Source organism: Schistocerca americana, chromosome 2 (genome assembly GCF_021461395.2).
Source record: "Schistocerca americana isolate TAMUIC-IGC-003095 chromosome 2, iqSchAmer2.1, whole genome shotgun sequence".
Taxonomy (NCBI): domain Eukaryota; kingdom Metazoa; phylum Arthropoda; class Insecta; order Orthoptera; family Acrididae; genus Schistocerca; species Schistocerca americana.
The window spans coordinates 1015351822-1015366280 of record NC_060120.1 but is presented as its reverse complement, the minus strand read 5'-3'; the positions used below and the strand labels follow the sequence as shown (position 1 = coordinate 1015366280).

At 44.8% G+C, this 14459-nt stretch overlaps 1 protein-coding gene across 1 annotated transcript in view; it reads right to left on the bottom strand.

Moving 5' to 3' along the window:
• Positions 1 to 14459, bottom strand: part of LOC124596367 (hexamerin-like) — a 46007-nt gene that overhangs the window by 19311 nt on the left and 12237 nt on the right. Inside the window, exons 2-4 of the mRNA XM_047135475.1 lie at positions 13135 to 13262; positions 5223 to 5381; positions 3847 to 4024 (exon numbers count right to left, since the gene is read on the bottom strand). Coding sequence (XP_046991431.1) covers positions 3847 to 4024; positions 5223 to 5381; positions 13135 to 13262 — 465 coding nt within the window. The remainder of the gene's footprint in view (positions 1 to 3846; positions 4025 to 5222; positions 5382 to 13134; positions 13263 to 14459) is intronic.

The following is a 14459-nucleotide window of genomic DNA, read 5'->3' as shown; positions in this document are numbered from 1 at the left end:
TTAAAACTGTGTGTTTGACCGAGACTCGAACTCGGGGCCTTTGCCTTTCGCAGGCAAGTGCGCTACCCAAGCACGACTCACGACCCGTTCTCACAACTTTACTTCCGCCAGTACCTCGTCTCCTACTTTCCAAACTTCACAGAAGCTCTCCTGCAAACCTTACAGAACTAGCACTCCTGGAAGAAAGGATATTGCGGAGACATGGCTTAGCCACAGCCTGGGGGATGATTCCAGAATGAGATTTCCACTCTGCAGCTTAGTGTGCGCTGATACGAAACTTCCTGGCAGATTAATAATGTGTGCCGGACCAAGACTCGAACACGGGACCTCTGCCTTTCCCGGACAAGTGCTCTACTGTCTGAGCTACCCAACCACCACTCACGCCGTGACCTCACAGCTTTACTTCCGCCAGTACCTCGTCTCCTACCTTCCAAACTTCACAGAAGCTCCTTTCTTCCAGGAGTGCTAGTTCTGCAAGGTTCGCAGGAGAGCTTCTGTGAAGTTTGGAAGGTATGAGACGAGGTACTAGCAGAATTGAAACTACGAGGACGGGTCGTGAGTCGTGCTTGGGTAGCTCAGATGGTAAATCACTTGCCCGCGAAAGGCAAAGGTCCCGAGTTCGAGTCTCGGTCCAGCACGTAGTTTTAATCTGCCAGGAAGTTTAATCTTCGGTGTTGTTGTGACATCTATCGTTGCAAACACCTTGAATGCACTGAATGCTAGATGCAGGCAAGGCTTTTGCCAAACAGGGTTACACCACTTGCCGAAAACGGTTATAGTGTTTTGCCACTACGCCAACTCGTTGCGCTAAGCGACAACACTAGAACGAATCATCCTTGTGGTTGGACGGATTGTTTATGTAGGCAAAACCGGGAGTATTTCCTCTATGATTGTTTCCTGCTTCGGTTTTTGGAACACACCTAAGACGCTCTGACAAGAACCCCCAACAAGTGCTTCATTACAGGAAACATTTTGGTGTTCGCCGGCCGGAGTGGCCGTGCGGTTCTAGGCGCTGCAGTCTGGAACCCAACGACCGCTACGGTCGCAGGTTCGAATCCTGCCTCGGGCATGGGTGTGTGTGACGTCCTTACGTTAGTTAGATTTAATTAGTTCTAAGTTCTAGGGGACTGATGACCTCAGAAGTTAAGTCGCATAGTGCTCAGAGCCATTTGAACCAACCTTTTTGGTGTTTTAATAACTCCAAGATCACTTCTCATGGATATCATGTTGTCGAACGACAGCTGTTCCTTCCTCTACCAACGGCTTAAGTGAAATTTGCTTAGTACACTGCTCTCCCAACTGAACACACTCCATATGAAAAGGGGTCACTCATATGTTGCATTAGTGAAGGGCGCCGAGCGGTTCTAGGCGCTTCAATCTGGAACCACGCTACCGATACCGTCGCATGTTCGAATCCTGCCTCAGGCATAGATGTGTGTGATGTCCTTAGGTTAGTTAGGTTTAAGTAGTTCTAAGTTCTAGGGGACTGATGACCTCAGATGTTAAAGTCCCATAGTGCTCAGAGCCGTGGCGTGGCAGTAGTGAAGGGCATGCTGTTTCTGGATGTGTAACGCTACACTCTAGAGTAATATGTATGACATCTATATGAATTTTGACTTTTGATTGGAGTGTGGATTGAAATTATAATCAGATTTGAGTATCGAAGTTCAAATGTTGTAGGAATGCGAAGCTTACTACAGCGTGAGAACATCGGAGCCCATTATTACAGAACTACACTCCTGGAAATGGAAAAAAGAACACATTGACACCGGTGTGTCAGACCTACCATACTTGCTCCGGACACTGCGAGAGGGCTGTACAAGCAATGATCACACGCACGGCACAGCGGACACACCAGGAACCGCGGTGTTGGCCGTCGAATGGCGCTAGCTGCGCAGCATTTGTGCACCGCCGCCGTCAATGTCAGCCAGTTTGCCGTGGCATACGGAGCTCCATCGCAGTCTTTTTTAACACTGGTAGCATGCCGCGACAGCGTGGACGTGAACCGTATGTGCAGTTGACGGACTTTGAGTGAGGGCGTATAGTGGGCATGCGGGAGGCCGGGTGGACGTACCGCCGAATTGCTCAACACGTGGGGCGTGAGGTCTCCACAGTACGTCGATGTTGTCGCCAGTGGTCGGCGGAAGGTGCACGTGCCCGTCGACCTGGGACCGGACCGCAGCGACGCACGGATGCACGCCAAGACCGTAGGATCCTACGCAGTGCCGTAGGGGACCGCACCGCCACTTCCCAGGAAATTAGGGACACTGTTGCTCCTGGGGTATCGGCGAGGACCATTCGCAACCGTCTCCATGAAGCTGGGCTACGGTCCCGCACACTGTTAGGCCGTCTTCCGCTCACGCCCCAACATCGTGCAGCATGCCTCCAGTGGTGTCGCGACAGGCGTGAATGGAGGGACGAATGGAGACGTGTCGTCTTCAGCGATGAGAGTCGCTTCTGCCTTGGTGCCAATGATGGTCGTATGCGTGTTTGGCGCCATGCAGGTGAGCGCCACAATCAGGACTGCATACGACCGAGGCACACAGGGCCAACACCCGGCATCATGGTGTGGGGAGCGATCTCCTACACTGGCCGTACACCACTGGTGATCGTCGAGGGGACACTGAATAGTGCACGGTACATCCAAACCGTCATCGAACCCATCGTTCTACCATTCCTAGACCGGCAAAGGAACTTGCTGTTGCAACAGGACAATGCACGTCCGCATGTATCCCGTGCCACCCAACGTGCTCTAGAAGGTGTAAGTCAACTACCCTGGCCAGCAAGATCTCCGGATCTGTCCCCCATTGAGCATGTTTGGGACTGGATGAAGCGTCGTCTCACGCGGTCTGCACGTCCAGCACGAACGCTGGTCCAACTGAGGCGCCAGGTGGAAATGGCATGGCAAGCCGTTCCACAGGACTACATCCAGCATCTCTACGATCGTCTCCATGGGAGAATAGCAGCCTGCATTGCTGCGAAAGGTGGATATACACTGTACTAGTACCGACATTGTGCATGCTCTGTTGTCTGTGTCTATGTGCCTGTGGTTCTGTCAGTGTGATCATGTGATGTATCTGACCCCAGGAATGTGTCAATAAAGTTTCCCCTTCCTGGGACAATGAATTCACGGTGTTCTTATTTCAATTTCCAGGAGTGTAATTGATTTAGATTTCCAAATAGTTATTGCTACTATTGGGGGACAACATATTCTGTAAATAAATTATTTTAACAATTGAAACTACTATCACTAGTCTCTTCGTCCGTCACCGAAATGTTTGTCTGTGATGGACATCAATCAGGGCACAGTGTTCTGCCATCATTCAGGTGTTGAGTGACAGCCTTTCTGATGTATGGGAAGGTAGTGTGCCCATTGGTCCATTTAAGAATTCATTGTAATTGAGCAGTTGGTTAAATGAATATCACTCTTTTTTCCTCAAAATAATGCCTGTTCAAAATGTTCAAATGTGTGTGAAGTCTTATGGGACTTAACTGCTAAGGTCATCAGTCCCTAAGCTTACACACTACTTAACCTAAATTATCCTAAGGTCAAACACACACACCCATGCCCGAGGGAGGACTCGAACCTCCGCCGGGACCAGCCGCACAGTCCACGACTGCAGTGCTTTAGACCGCTCGGCTAATCCCGCGCGGCAAAATAATGCCTGTCCGCGAACAACAGTAAAGCATGTGAATATCTGATTTCATGGATCAGGTTTAATTCCTTACTTACGCCACTTCAGTACTTATAGGAAGGAAAACATATACATGTACGAGTGCATGCAGTACATTTCGTCTTAAAGCCGCTTTTCGATCCGCCACTGGCCTTAAGCAGTGCCTCCTTACCTCCCAGTCTGGCGTCGTAGACCTGCTGGATGACGTCAGAGGTAATGAAGAGCTCCGGATATATTTCGTAGAGGGGAGGCAAGACGAAGTCCTTCGTGTCCTGGCGCATCCTTATGGACGTGAGGAATGCTACCATAAACTGATCTCTGTTCACTCGCTCGCGGAGGTACAGGGCCGTCTGCAAAACGTAAAGTAATGTTGGAGTAGTCGCTACTTCATGATCTTAGGCGCAGCTTCGGCTGTAATAATACGATATAAAGCAAAGAACATAGAACACTTGGAGGCAAGTGAAAGGTCATGAAAAGTATCAGAAAAGACAATGACGACAAGTGCAGTATATATTATTGTCACAAGGAAATTATCTGTTTCTGGAGCTATTGGAGGTAACGTACGTATTAGACAGTCACTTAAAAACCAGTAAATGATCGAAGACAAAGTGAGCGTACATGACACACGTGCGTAGAGAGACAAATATGCACACATCAGTATCAACAGCATCAATACAGCAAATGCACCACATAGTCGAAACACAGGCACACACAAACACAACACAACACACACACACACACACACACACACACACACACACACACAGAAGGAGAGAGAGAGAGAGAGAGAGAGAGAGAGAGAGAGAGAGAGAGAGGGTATATTTATGTGATTCTAAAAATTGCCTGAAAATATTTATAACCGAAACGAAGACTAGGTGGTACAAAATGTGGATGCAGATGTGTATTTATTACTTTATGAGTAATTTTTCCCTAATATCGCTATTCTGAAACAAAAGCAACAGTTTTATACTATAGGAGCACCTAAATGATAGACAATATAATCATAATCTGTCGAGTTTTATACAGGAAACTGAACGAATATAACCGTGACGTTAATGCAGTTGCTGTCGGACTGAATTCCTGATAACGAACTCAGCACACTATAGTGGTCGAGGAATTCTTTGAGAGAAGACAGCACCGTCTTTCAAATTGATAACGGTGGAGCTGGTTGTCTGAATCTTAGACCACGGCGAATAGCAAAATATCAGTTATATTAAAAACGAATGTGGCACGTAGAAGGCAGCTTCAGAGGGAAGTATTTCACACGGTTGCGTTGCTCAACTGTTGCCGAAGGTTACGTCCTTGATGAAGAATGCCAGTAACATAAGGAACGGGGAAGGAAAGAAAATTTATAAATTATCGTTTTGTTATTTTCTTCAAACCTTGAATCTGTAAGGCCAATAAATCAGACGTTTCTAGCAGAAGTATTAATCTAGCTCTCTAATTAAGCAGTGCAAGTACATGAAATTGTTACTAGCCTCATGTACAAATAATCACTACATTAATTATTAATGCGGCACAACACACATGTTATGGTGCTCTACGTACCTTGTAGAAGGTGTCGTAGTCCTTGGCGTGGTACAGCAAGTCGAAGAAGAGCTTGATATGATCCAAATGGTGGTCATCAAACACGGAACTGGGCTGCTGCATGGGCAGAAACTCACCGCTCTGCTCCATCCGCGTGAACTCTTCCACTAATTCTGGCACCTGTAAGTAGTGCGTAGATTGTATCAAATATACGATACCAATCGGCTGTGTTACTCGTTTACAAAACACAGGCTCTACTGGGGTAGATCTATTTCTTTGAGAGCGAGCAAAAGGACAAAGGGTTTCAACCGAAACAGAAACTTTGTAAATAAACGTCAGATATCCCTTGTCCTCAGCATCAGTGAATTTGAGATTGTACGAGATTGTTAACTCTTCAGAACGACCGTACCGAGATGAAATGGCACTATAGGCCAAGTATCATCTCCGAACAATGATTACACTATAGTTCAGGCAATTAGTGGATGTATGACGTGTTTTCTGGTGTACAGCTGGGTTGTTGATTAACTGCATGCATAATACTTCGGCGACCGACCATGTCGACTTCCCAGTCGTCTTCTTCAGGTGCTGTAAGCTGTGTTATGCATATTCGCTGACTGAAGCTTAATACACAGTGAATACACATAACACACCTTATAAGTAAATGTTTCCCTGAGACATTTAAGTCTCTTTTTATTATCTACTATAATGATCGAAGCAAACGAAATGAATTAAAGTTTGTGCTTTGCCGGGACTCGAAGCAGAGTCTTCTTGCTTAGCAGGGAGAAATGCTAACCACTACACCATCACAGGACGATGGCCAGCATTCCTGAACAAAATACCTAAGCTGAGTACCCTCCCCAGCTTCAACTCATTTTCCCTTACATATTGTCATTACTGCCAGGGCTCTCCGACACTTGCAAGCACTCCAGCATTGGACGTAATTGGACGTCCTTGTACCATTTGGTTATCTAATAGATCTTATAATTAAATGCTTCCCTGAGGCATTTAAGTCTCTTTTTATTATCTACGATAATGATCTCAGGGAAACATTTAATTATAAGATCTATTAGATCACCAACTGGTACAAGGACGTCCCATTACGTCCAATGCTGGGGTGCTTGCCAATATCGGAGAGCCCTGGCTGTAGTGACAATATGTAAGGGAAAAATGAATTGAAGTTTGTGTTAGGGAGGGTACTTAGCTTAGGTAGTTCGTGTAGTAATGTTGACCACCGTCTTAAGCTGGTGTAATGGTTAGCGTTTTTGCCTCGCAAGCAAAAAGACCCGGGTTCGAGTCCCAGCCGCAGCACAAATTTTAATTCATTTGGTTTGCTTCGACCATTATCGTACGCATAACACTGCTTACAGCACACTAAGAAGACGACTGATCAGTCGTCCAATTTCTTTTGCATAAAACGGAAACAACAACATGGATGTAGATGCCGAAAACACCTGAGAGATCACGTTAGTGGATGTTCTGATCTCAACCAGATCATTAGCAGACATAATCTATACGTATGTATAATTTAAAGTTCCCCCTCAGCGTTTCTCTGTCTGTGTGTGAAGGATAATCCCAGGAACTACTCTAGATATTTTGATGAAGTTTTCACTAACAGACAGACCGGCTCACGAGGAAAGTTTGTTTATACAGAGTGTCCCAGAAACGTTGAAACAGACTTCTAGGGGTTGTAGAGGGTGCCCTGAGGAACAAATTTAGTATAGGAACTAGTGTCTGGAAACATCATCGAATGACGCTATGGGTCCTTCAACATAAAAAGTGACTTTGTAAGCTGATAGAACGTAGGTGGATCGTCTTGCCAGTCGAAAAGATGGAGCTAGATGTTGAGTAGAAACACCCTGTCTCTTATGAATGCGATGCTCTGTTACATCGGTGGACAACGGTTTCAGACATGGGTTTCCAACCACAGTTTCTTTTCATCCTGGATAGCTTGAAAATCTCCAATGTTTTTCGGTATACAGTAGAAAAAAAGCTGCAGATGGAAACCTGTGTCGAAAACTGTCATCCACGAAGGCAACAGAGTACTGCATTCATAGGGGACAAAGTATTTCTACACAGCAACTAGCTCCATCCCCTCCACTGGTGATCGTGGCAATCAGTTGCGATCACTGAATAAAAAAAAATTTAAAAAAAAAATCACCACGAGACGTTCCGCCTATGGTACGTCAGCGTACAAAGTCACGTTTGCTGCTGAAGGGGTAGCCTAATGGCTGGCGCCGGAACGTATGACTTTGACACTCTGCAACGCCGTTGGATGATGTTTCTGGACATGGATTCCTATCCTGGATTTATTCCTCAAGGCGCCCTCTACAACTCCATGACGTCCTCGTTCGACAGAAAACCAATGGGCACCTCAGCCACAGTGTCTACAGGAAACCTACACACACAGATCGGTATCTGCACGCTCTCAGCCACCACCATCCTGCACAAAAACGTGGCGTTCTGAATACTCCATCGTGCTAAGGTCGTCTCAGACTCTGAAAGTCTGCCGCTAGAACTGAGCCACCTCCTAAAAGTCTTCCGGGAAAACGGGAACAGCCACGGACAGGCGTCACAGGCTATATCTGGTGTGACACGCAAGAAACACACCATCAGAGAAGAGAACACCGCCGAAGAAGAAAGCAAGAAACTTGTGGTACAGTGTCGAGGAAGATTAGCCGGCTCTTGAAGAGATAAAGCATTTCATCGGTGTTCAGGTCCCTAGCAAAAACTCGACAGCTCATGAGGCTTGTGAAGGAAGATCTAGGGCTTAGAACGCCTGGAGTGTACAAGGTACCATGTCAGTGTGGCTGTCACTACGTCGACCAAACAGTACGCACTGTGGAGGAACGCCGGATGGAACACGAGAGGTCCTTACGTTTCGCTGTCTAGAAAAATCAGCCGCGGCAGAACACGTCTTAGAAAATGGACAGCGAATTCTGTTCGACGAAACATCTGTCGTTATGAGGCCGAAGGGATTTTGGTATAGCGTCATAAGAGAAGCTATTGAAATAAAAACCTCTGAAAACACCATCAACAAGGACAGCGGTTTGCAGCTCAGCACAGCCTGGAGCCAGGCCATCGCGAGGTTAAAAAGGGCGGGTCGGACGCGGGATGAAAACATTACCATATATGGCGAGGAAGAGAGCACCAGTGACGTCACTGCCAGCAGTGCGGTTATATAACGACGCGGTCACGGCGACACAGCAGTCATTCTTACCACTTGACAATGACTGAGGAGAGCTCGGTCGAATGCTCGTGGGATTTTAACCACCTGACCCGTCTGGAAGCCCGAGAAAACTTTCCTGACTCCTTCAAAATTCATCGCAACATTTCTGGGACAAAAAATGGTTCAAATGGCTCTGAGCACTATGGGACTCAACTGCTGTGGTCATAAGTCCCCTAGAACTTAGAACTACTTAAACCTAACTAACCTAAGGACATCACACACATCCATGCCCGAGGCAGGATTCGAACCTGCGACCGTAGCGGTCGTGCGGTTCCAGACTGTAGCGCCTTTAACCGCTCGTCCACTCCGGCCGGCTTTCTAGGACACCCTACATAATTAATAAATATTTCCTCTAAATTTTCTGAAATATGATGATGCTTGCCAAGTAAGTGCGCGCTGCTTAAATCGTTTAAGTTATATCAGAATTCGTTGTTAAAATTCAGCTACATAACGTTGTTCTCTGAATTTTAATCATAACTCTACGCTGTGACCTGTAAACAAATTTACCGCTACGTCGTCTAGCGCTGAATACTCAGTTCCACTCATGTAAGGCTGGGACAGGTTGCTCATTGAATAATATAGACGTGTGTAGTGCGTATGTCACAGTGTACCCGTGGAACTGCTGGAGCTATTGCTACTGAATTTCGTTCACATTTGAGTTTGTGTCTTGGAAACAGTGCTGTGTGGTTAAGATACATCTTGCATCTCAAGGGAGGAAGAGTTCAAACTTTAGACTGTATATAATTATTTCAACTAAACACTGTACTCCTACTTTAAAAAAAATCTGTGTGTGATGCACCGTTATCGCTCCTAAGAGGAGCAGCAGGGGTGATTGGAACACGTGCGACCTACGAACCGTAAAATATGTTAATGTACCTATAACAACTCTAGGGATAGGATAGGGGTGCGCGATTGGAACTCTGGAGTGCGTGGAGCCACTTCAACCAAACTTGGTACACGTTTGACATAATAACTAGAAAAAATTCAGAGGAGGTAAAGAACTCAAAACATCCGCAATGAGGGAGTGTGGGTGGTAAGAGGGTGAATTGTGAAGCTGATCACAACGTTGGAACGCTTGGAGCGATTTCGATCAAACTCGATAGCTATGTGACTTATCAAGTGAAACGAATTACGCTTTGGGTAAGAGATCCAAAGGGCATACTTAGATGACGACAGGGACAGAAAGGAGGTGAGGAGTTGAAATAACTGACAACAGTCGATATTATTACTGCATGCACAGCTCGTTACAGAGTAAAAATGTAACTATGATTAGTTCGGATTGTTACATCAGTTACCATTTTTTTGTGAAATTAGCTTGACAACAGCGAAAAAGCCTATAATATGTTATCATCAAAACATGCAAGATACGGAGTAATGCAACATACTTCAGAAAGCCTCAAAAACACTGTGATGTGGTTGCTGTCGCGACGCGAACAGCTTAGCATAGCGCCTATTTGCCGCTCTTGCACTGAATTTAATGACAAGATTATGTCCAGACGAGTCAGTCAGCACATGCACTGCACATTTGCACTGTTGTGCAGATATTTTCAGTGCAGTGCAGGTATAAGTATAAATGGGAGTGATAAATCAAACGAAATGCAATCACCGTGTAATGAGCCATCGGAGACCATGGGTCTTTTATTCCAAAATACTCAGATAATATGCGTGGGTTTGTTCTATAAGAGGACCCCTTGCTGACAATTGTTATGAAAAAGAACGGTTTGAGCACTTCATAATCGCTTAAAAAGAACTGAATGCATAGAAAGCCATTTTCCCATGCATATACGACGGCTATTTTTTTCAGGGTCCGATCTGTCGCGAAGTGGTAACCACAGAGAAAATGAAAAATATTTCATCTACAACCTTGCAGCTACGTTTCTACATATTCTCCACTCCGCCTCAGACATTTGTGGTAGCGTCGTACTAACTTTCCAATACCCTCGTCGTAGAAGGTAGACACCTGCGCTTTTCGCCAGTTTCCACTCTGGCTTACAGCTCGGTAAGATGCTGTTCTCATAGCCAGCGGTTCATGTGAGCAAAGAGATGAAAATTGGAGGGAGTCACGTCTGTACTGCCGAGCGGGTAGCCGTGCGGTCTATGGCGCCTTGTCACGGTTCGCGCGGCTTCCCCCGTCGGAGGTTCGAGTCCTCCTTCGGGAATGGGTGTGTATGTGTTGTTCTTACCGTAAGTTAGATTAAGTAGTGCGTAAGCCTAGGGACTGATGACCTCAGCAGTTTGCTCCCTTAGTCCTTACCACAAACTTCCATGACTGATGACCATAGATGTTAAGTCCCATAGTGCTCAGAGCCATTTGAACAAATTTCCAATTTCACGTCTGTGCTGTATGATAGATGATCATACACTTCTTATAGAAAACGCTCCAGGAAAGTCCTTCTTGCAGCAGCACCTTGTCGCCGGCCATTTTCATGCAGAAGAACGATTCCTGATGACAACATTCCTTTTCCCTTGCTCTAAATTGCACTTAGTAGACGATTTTCTGAAATTGCCTGATACACTCGCAGAACAAGGTCATCGGTTGGCACTCGCTTCCTTTCGTGACTGCTTACATCATGAACATGTCCGTTATCTGGGCTGCATGAAACCATGCGGTACCCCTCAGCATGAAAAAATCTAATGTCAGGAGCGCAATTCACACTTGGCTGGAGACACTATTGTGCACTCTTAACTGTGGCGTGACGCTATCGACGGACACGTTAGAGACACTGCACAACATACCGGCACAAAGCTTCATCGGATTTTCATTGTGGTCGTAATTTCACAACCGATTGGAACTTGAAAAAAGAAAAAAAGAAATAGCCTTCGCATGTTCGCAGAAAATGGGACAAATAATTTACTGGACAACGCATTACAAAATATCCCGTTACACTCGAATTCTGGACCTATAGTCATGATTTCATGTTACAATAATTTATTTTTACCTCTTGTATTTAATACATAGTCTTAGGAAACGAAATTCCGCTGTTGTTTGGAGCAGCTCCCTAGCTGGAGTCGTATTGTTCTTACAAAAGTGGTACGCGTGGCACTATTAGGTGCAAGCAAATTACTTCGAAATACTTCTAGCAATGGCTACTTTGTGTAAAAAATGAAAAATACATTGTGTCTGCTACAGTGGAACGCACTTTAGCGGACGCTTACGAAGTCTGTCAATCAGGTGCGCTGCACGGGAAGTTTCACTCTCTGGCCACGCGTAGCTGCATCGCAAGTGATGAGAGGTATGATGTAGGCAAGCGACCAGAAGGGACAACTCGCATGCGGGTTGTTGTCTTGCCGCCTCAAGCAGAGCAATAGTCTACTGCCAGGTGCATCGTACGAGACTACAAGTCCCACCGCCACACCTTCACCTGCCCATGTTAGGCAAAATTTTTCTACCTGACTCATGCAGTACTATCACCGTCAGAGGGTGGTACGGGACTACAAGTCCCACCGCCACACCTCCAAAGCGAATCCGTCACTGCCCTGTGGAAATTTACTGCCTCACCAACACAGTTAGACCGCAATAGACCGGTGACGCTGTATTGTAACATATCACCCCGGACTACAAGTCCATTAAAAAAAAAAAAAAAAAATGCCAGGTGCACGCCATCTGGATGGACAACCTCCGCGATCGTGTGGCCACAAACCACTCGAAAATGACCACAGGATCGGAAAATGATAAACGTTCAGTAACGGCGAATATGAAATCTTTTAAAAAGTCTAAGACTGTGAGCCTACAACAAATACAATTGCGTAAACTCTTGCACAGCTGCGGCGAATGCTCAAACACGTAACTACCTCTCGATTTTCCGCAGCACCTGTAACAAGTCAGTTGGTTTTATCCGTAGAGATGGTATTCCGTGTAGTACTTCACTTTAAACCTCAGAACTAATATCTTGACGTTTTATTTACAAACGGAAAATTTTCGAAACAGTATTGAAAATGTACTGAAACAGTCATTATTTATAACTTACATATACGTAAATGTATTCACAGCCTGCGCTTCCACGCCACAAACGTCGTTGACACGACCTCAAAATGCAGGAAAGTAAAAAAAAAAAAAAAAAAAAAAAAAAAAAAAAAAAAAAAAGTTTATAATCTACCGTTAAGTGAAAATAAGAACACCCTACTTCCGGTTTTCCTCATTCAGTTCCGTAGTAGTATTATCGCAGGTAATACACAGTTAATTCTGTGGTTTGCAAGACAGAAAATTTTCAGTTTGTTAACAAAAGCTGAGAAAGGCGGGAAGTAAGAGTAACGTATAGCGACCAATTGATGATGAGTTTGCTGCGGCGGGAAGGTTTTCGTGAGATGATTCTACTCAAAGGGGCAAGTGTTATACGGCGTGGTTAAAAAATATTTTATTGACATGCTTAGTAAAGCAACAGTGGCTGTTTTGAAGTGGAGGGATGTACTTTTTTTAATGCGACTTTAAAAATTTTGTGTAGAGAACTACAGAGGCAAAGTCATCATCAGTCCCTCCAGCAAAAAATTTCACTATGTGAGAGAGGAAATGTGGTAATAATGGAAGCCCTTTCCGATTATTTTCTTTGCTTGACTTTTTTAATTTTCATATTGAATATTTAAGACACACTTATTTTAGGTTCACGTTAGAGCTGCTGGTGAGTAGAGGAAACGCGCGGCAGTACAATCTCCTACCGCCACATTACTAATTACTCCGCTGCGAGTACAGCCGGCCTTCCGTGTCATTACCTGGTAGTTTTCGGGCTGTAGCTTGTAGTCCCTGGCGATGGTAGCCATGTCTTCCCATAGCGGCGACTGGCGGTAATGCTTCAGCAGTCGTATGATGTCCTTGTGGCGCGTCAGCTGTACCTGGTCAGCTGCGAAACAAAGAAAGTAAAGCCAGTTATTAAAATCAGAGGAGGACTTCGTTTCCTGAAGGACGACACAGATAGGACTACATGTGCAAACGGGTTCTTTATATCTTTTCCGGTAACAAAATTGTAAATATTTGTCGCCACTGACTGGGATGTCCCAAAGGAGTAATTTTGATCATTTTTGTGCAGAACAATGCAACGTTAATAATAATTATTTAAGTAAAATAAGTTTTTTTATGTAACACGTTTTCAACACGGTATAGAAACCATAAAAAATTTCTCCTAATAACATAGAGATTCCTAACGCTATACAGATAGTCCTGAAAATTCAGGCTTGTGAATTTTTAATAGCTGTGAGAATATTTATAAAATTTAAAACGAAAGATGTGAAGCGCATGCAGTGACTATTGATGCATGGAACAGTTGACCAGCGTCACTAACAGTTTCACTGTACTGCAAACTGCACTGTTGTGTGATTTTTCACAGCGACAGAAACTGTCTACACTCTTTACTATTATCTATTGCATGCACTGCACGTGTTTCGTTTTAAACATCACGAGTGTTGTTGTAGCTACTGAAAATTCAGAAGCACAAGTTTCGAGGACTGTCCGTAAAGGAATAGGAGTCTGCATGGGGCTAGGGGAAATTATTTAATCCTTTTTCGTCATGTTATGTTAAAAATTTGTGTTATTTAAATAACTATTTTCTGCTTCTTAGTCCTGGGTGTGTGAAATTTTCAAACATTTTGATGAGATTACAACCAACAGACATGGAAAATTTCAGATTTTTTCAGTTTCTTTGGATCAACTACATACTGCTTTCTGCTACGTATATGTGGTGAAAATACCGTGATAGTTTACCAGCAATCGCTCTTATCGCCAAACGTTAGCGAATGGAACAGATTAAGGGGGAAGTAGCAATAGTAAAAAATGTATCTTCCAACACAAACTAAACAAGAATGTCAGTTAATATTGCATCGCCAACGAATTCTGATCTATTTTGAAAGTTTCAAGCCTCTAGCGCCTTCCCCGTTGTACAGACGGACAGAACACTCAGTGACACAACACTCGCTGCCACCACATGCACCGTATGTGTGTCTGACGCAGTCATTCCTTGCCAAGTGACACTGCTATCGCGTGGATGGTTTTATGTCGATACTAGGATGGTGGCCGTAATGTTCTGGCCAATCAGCGTGTAGTG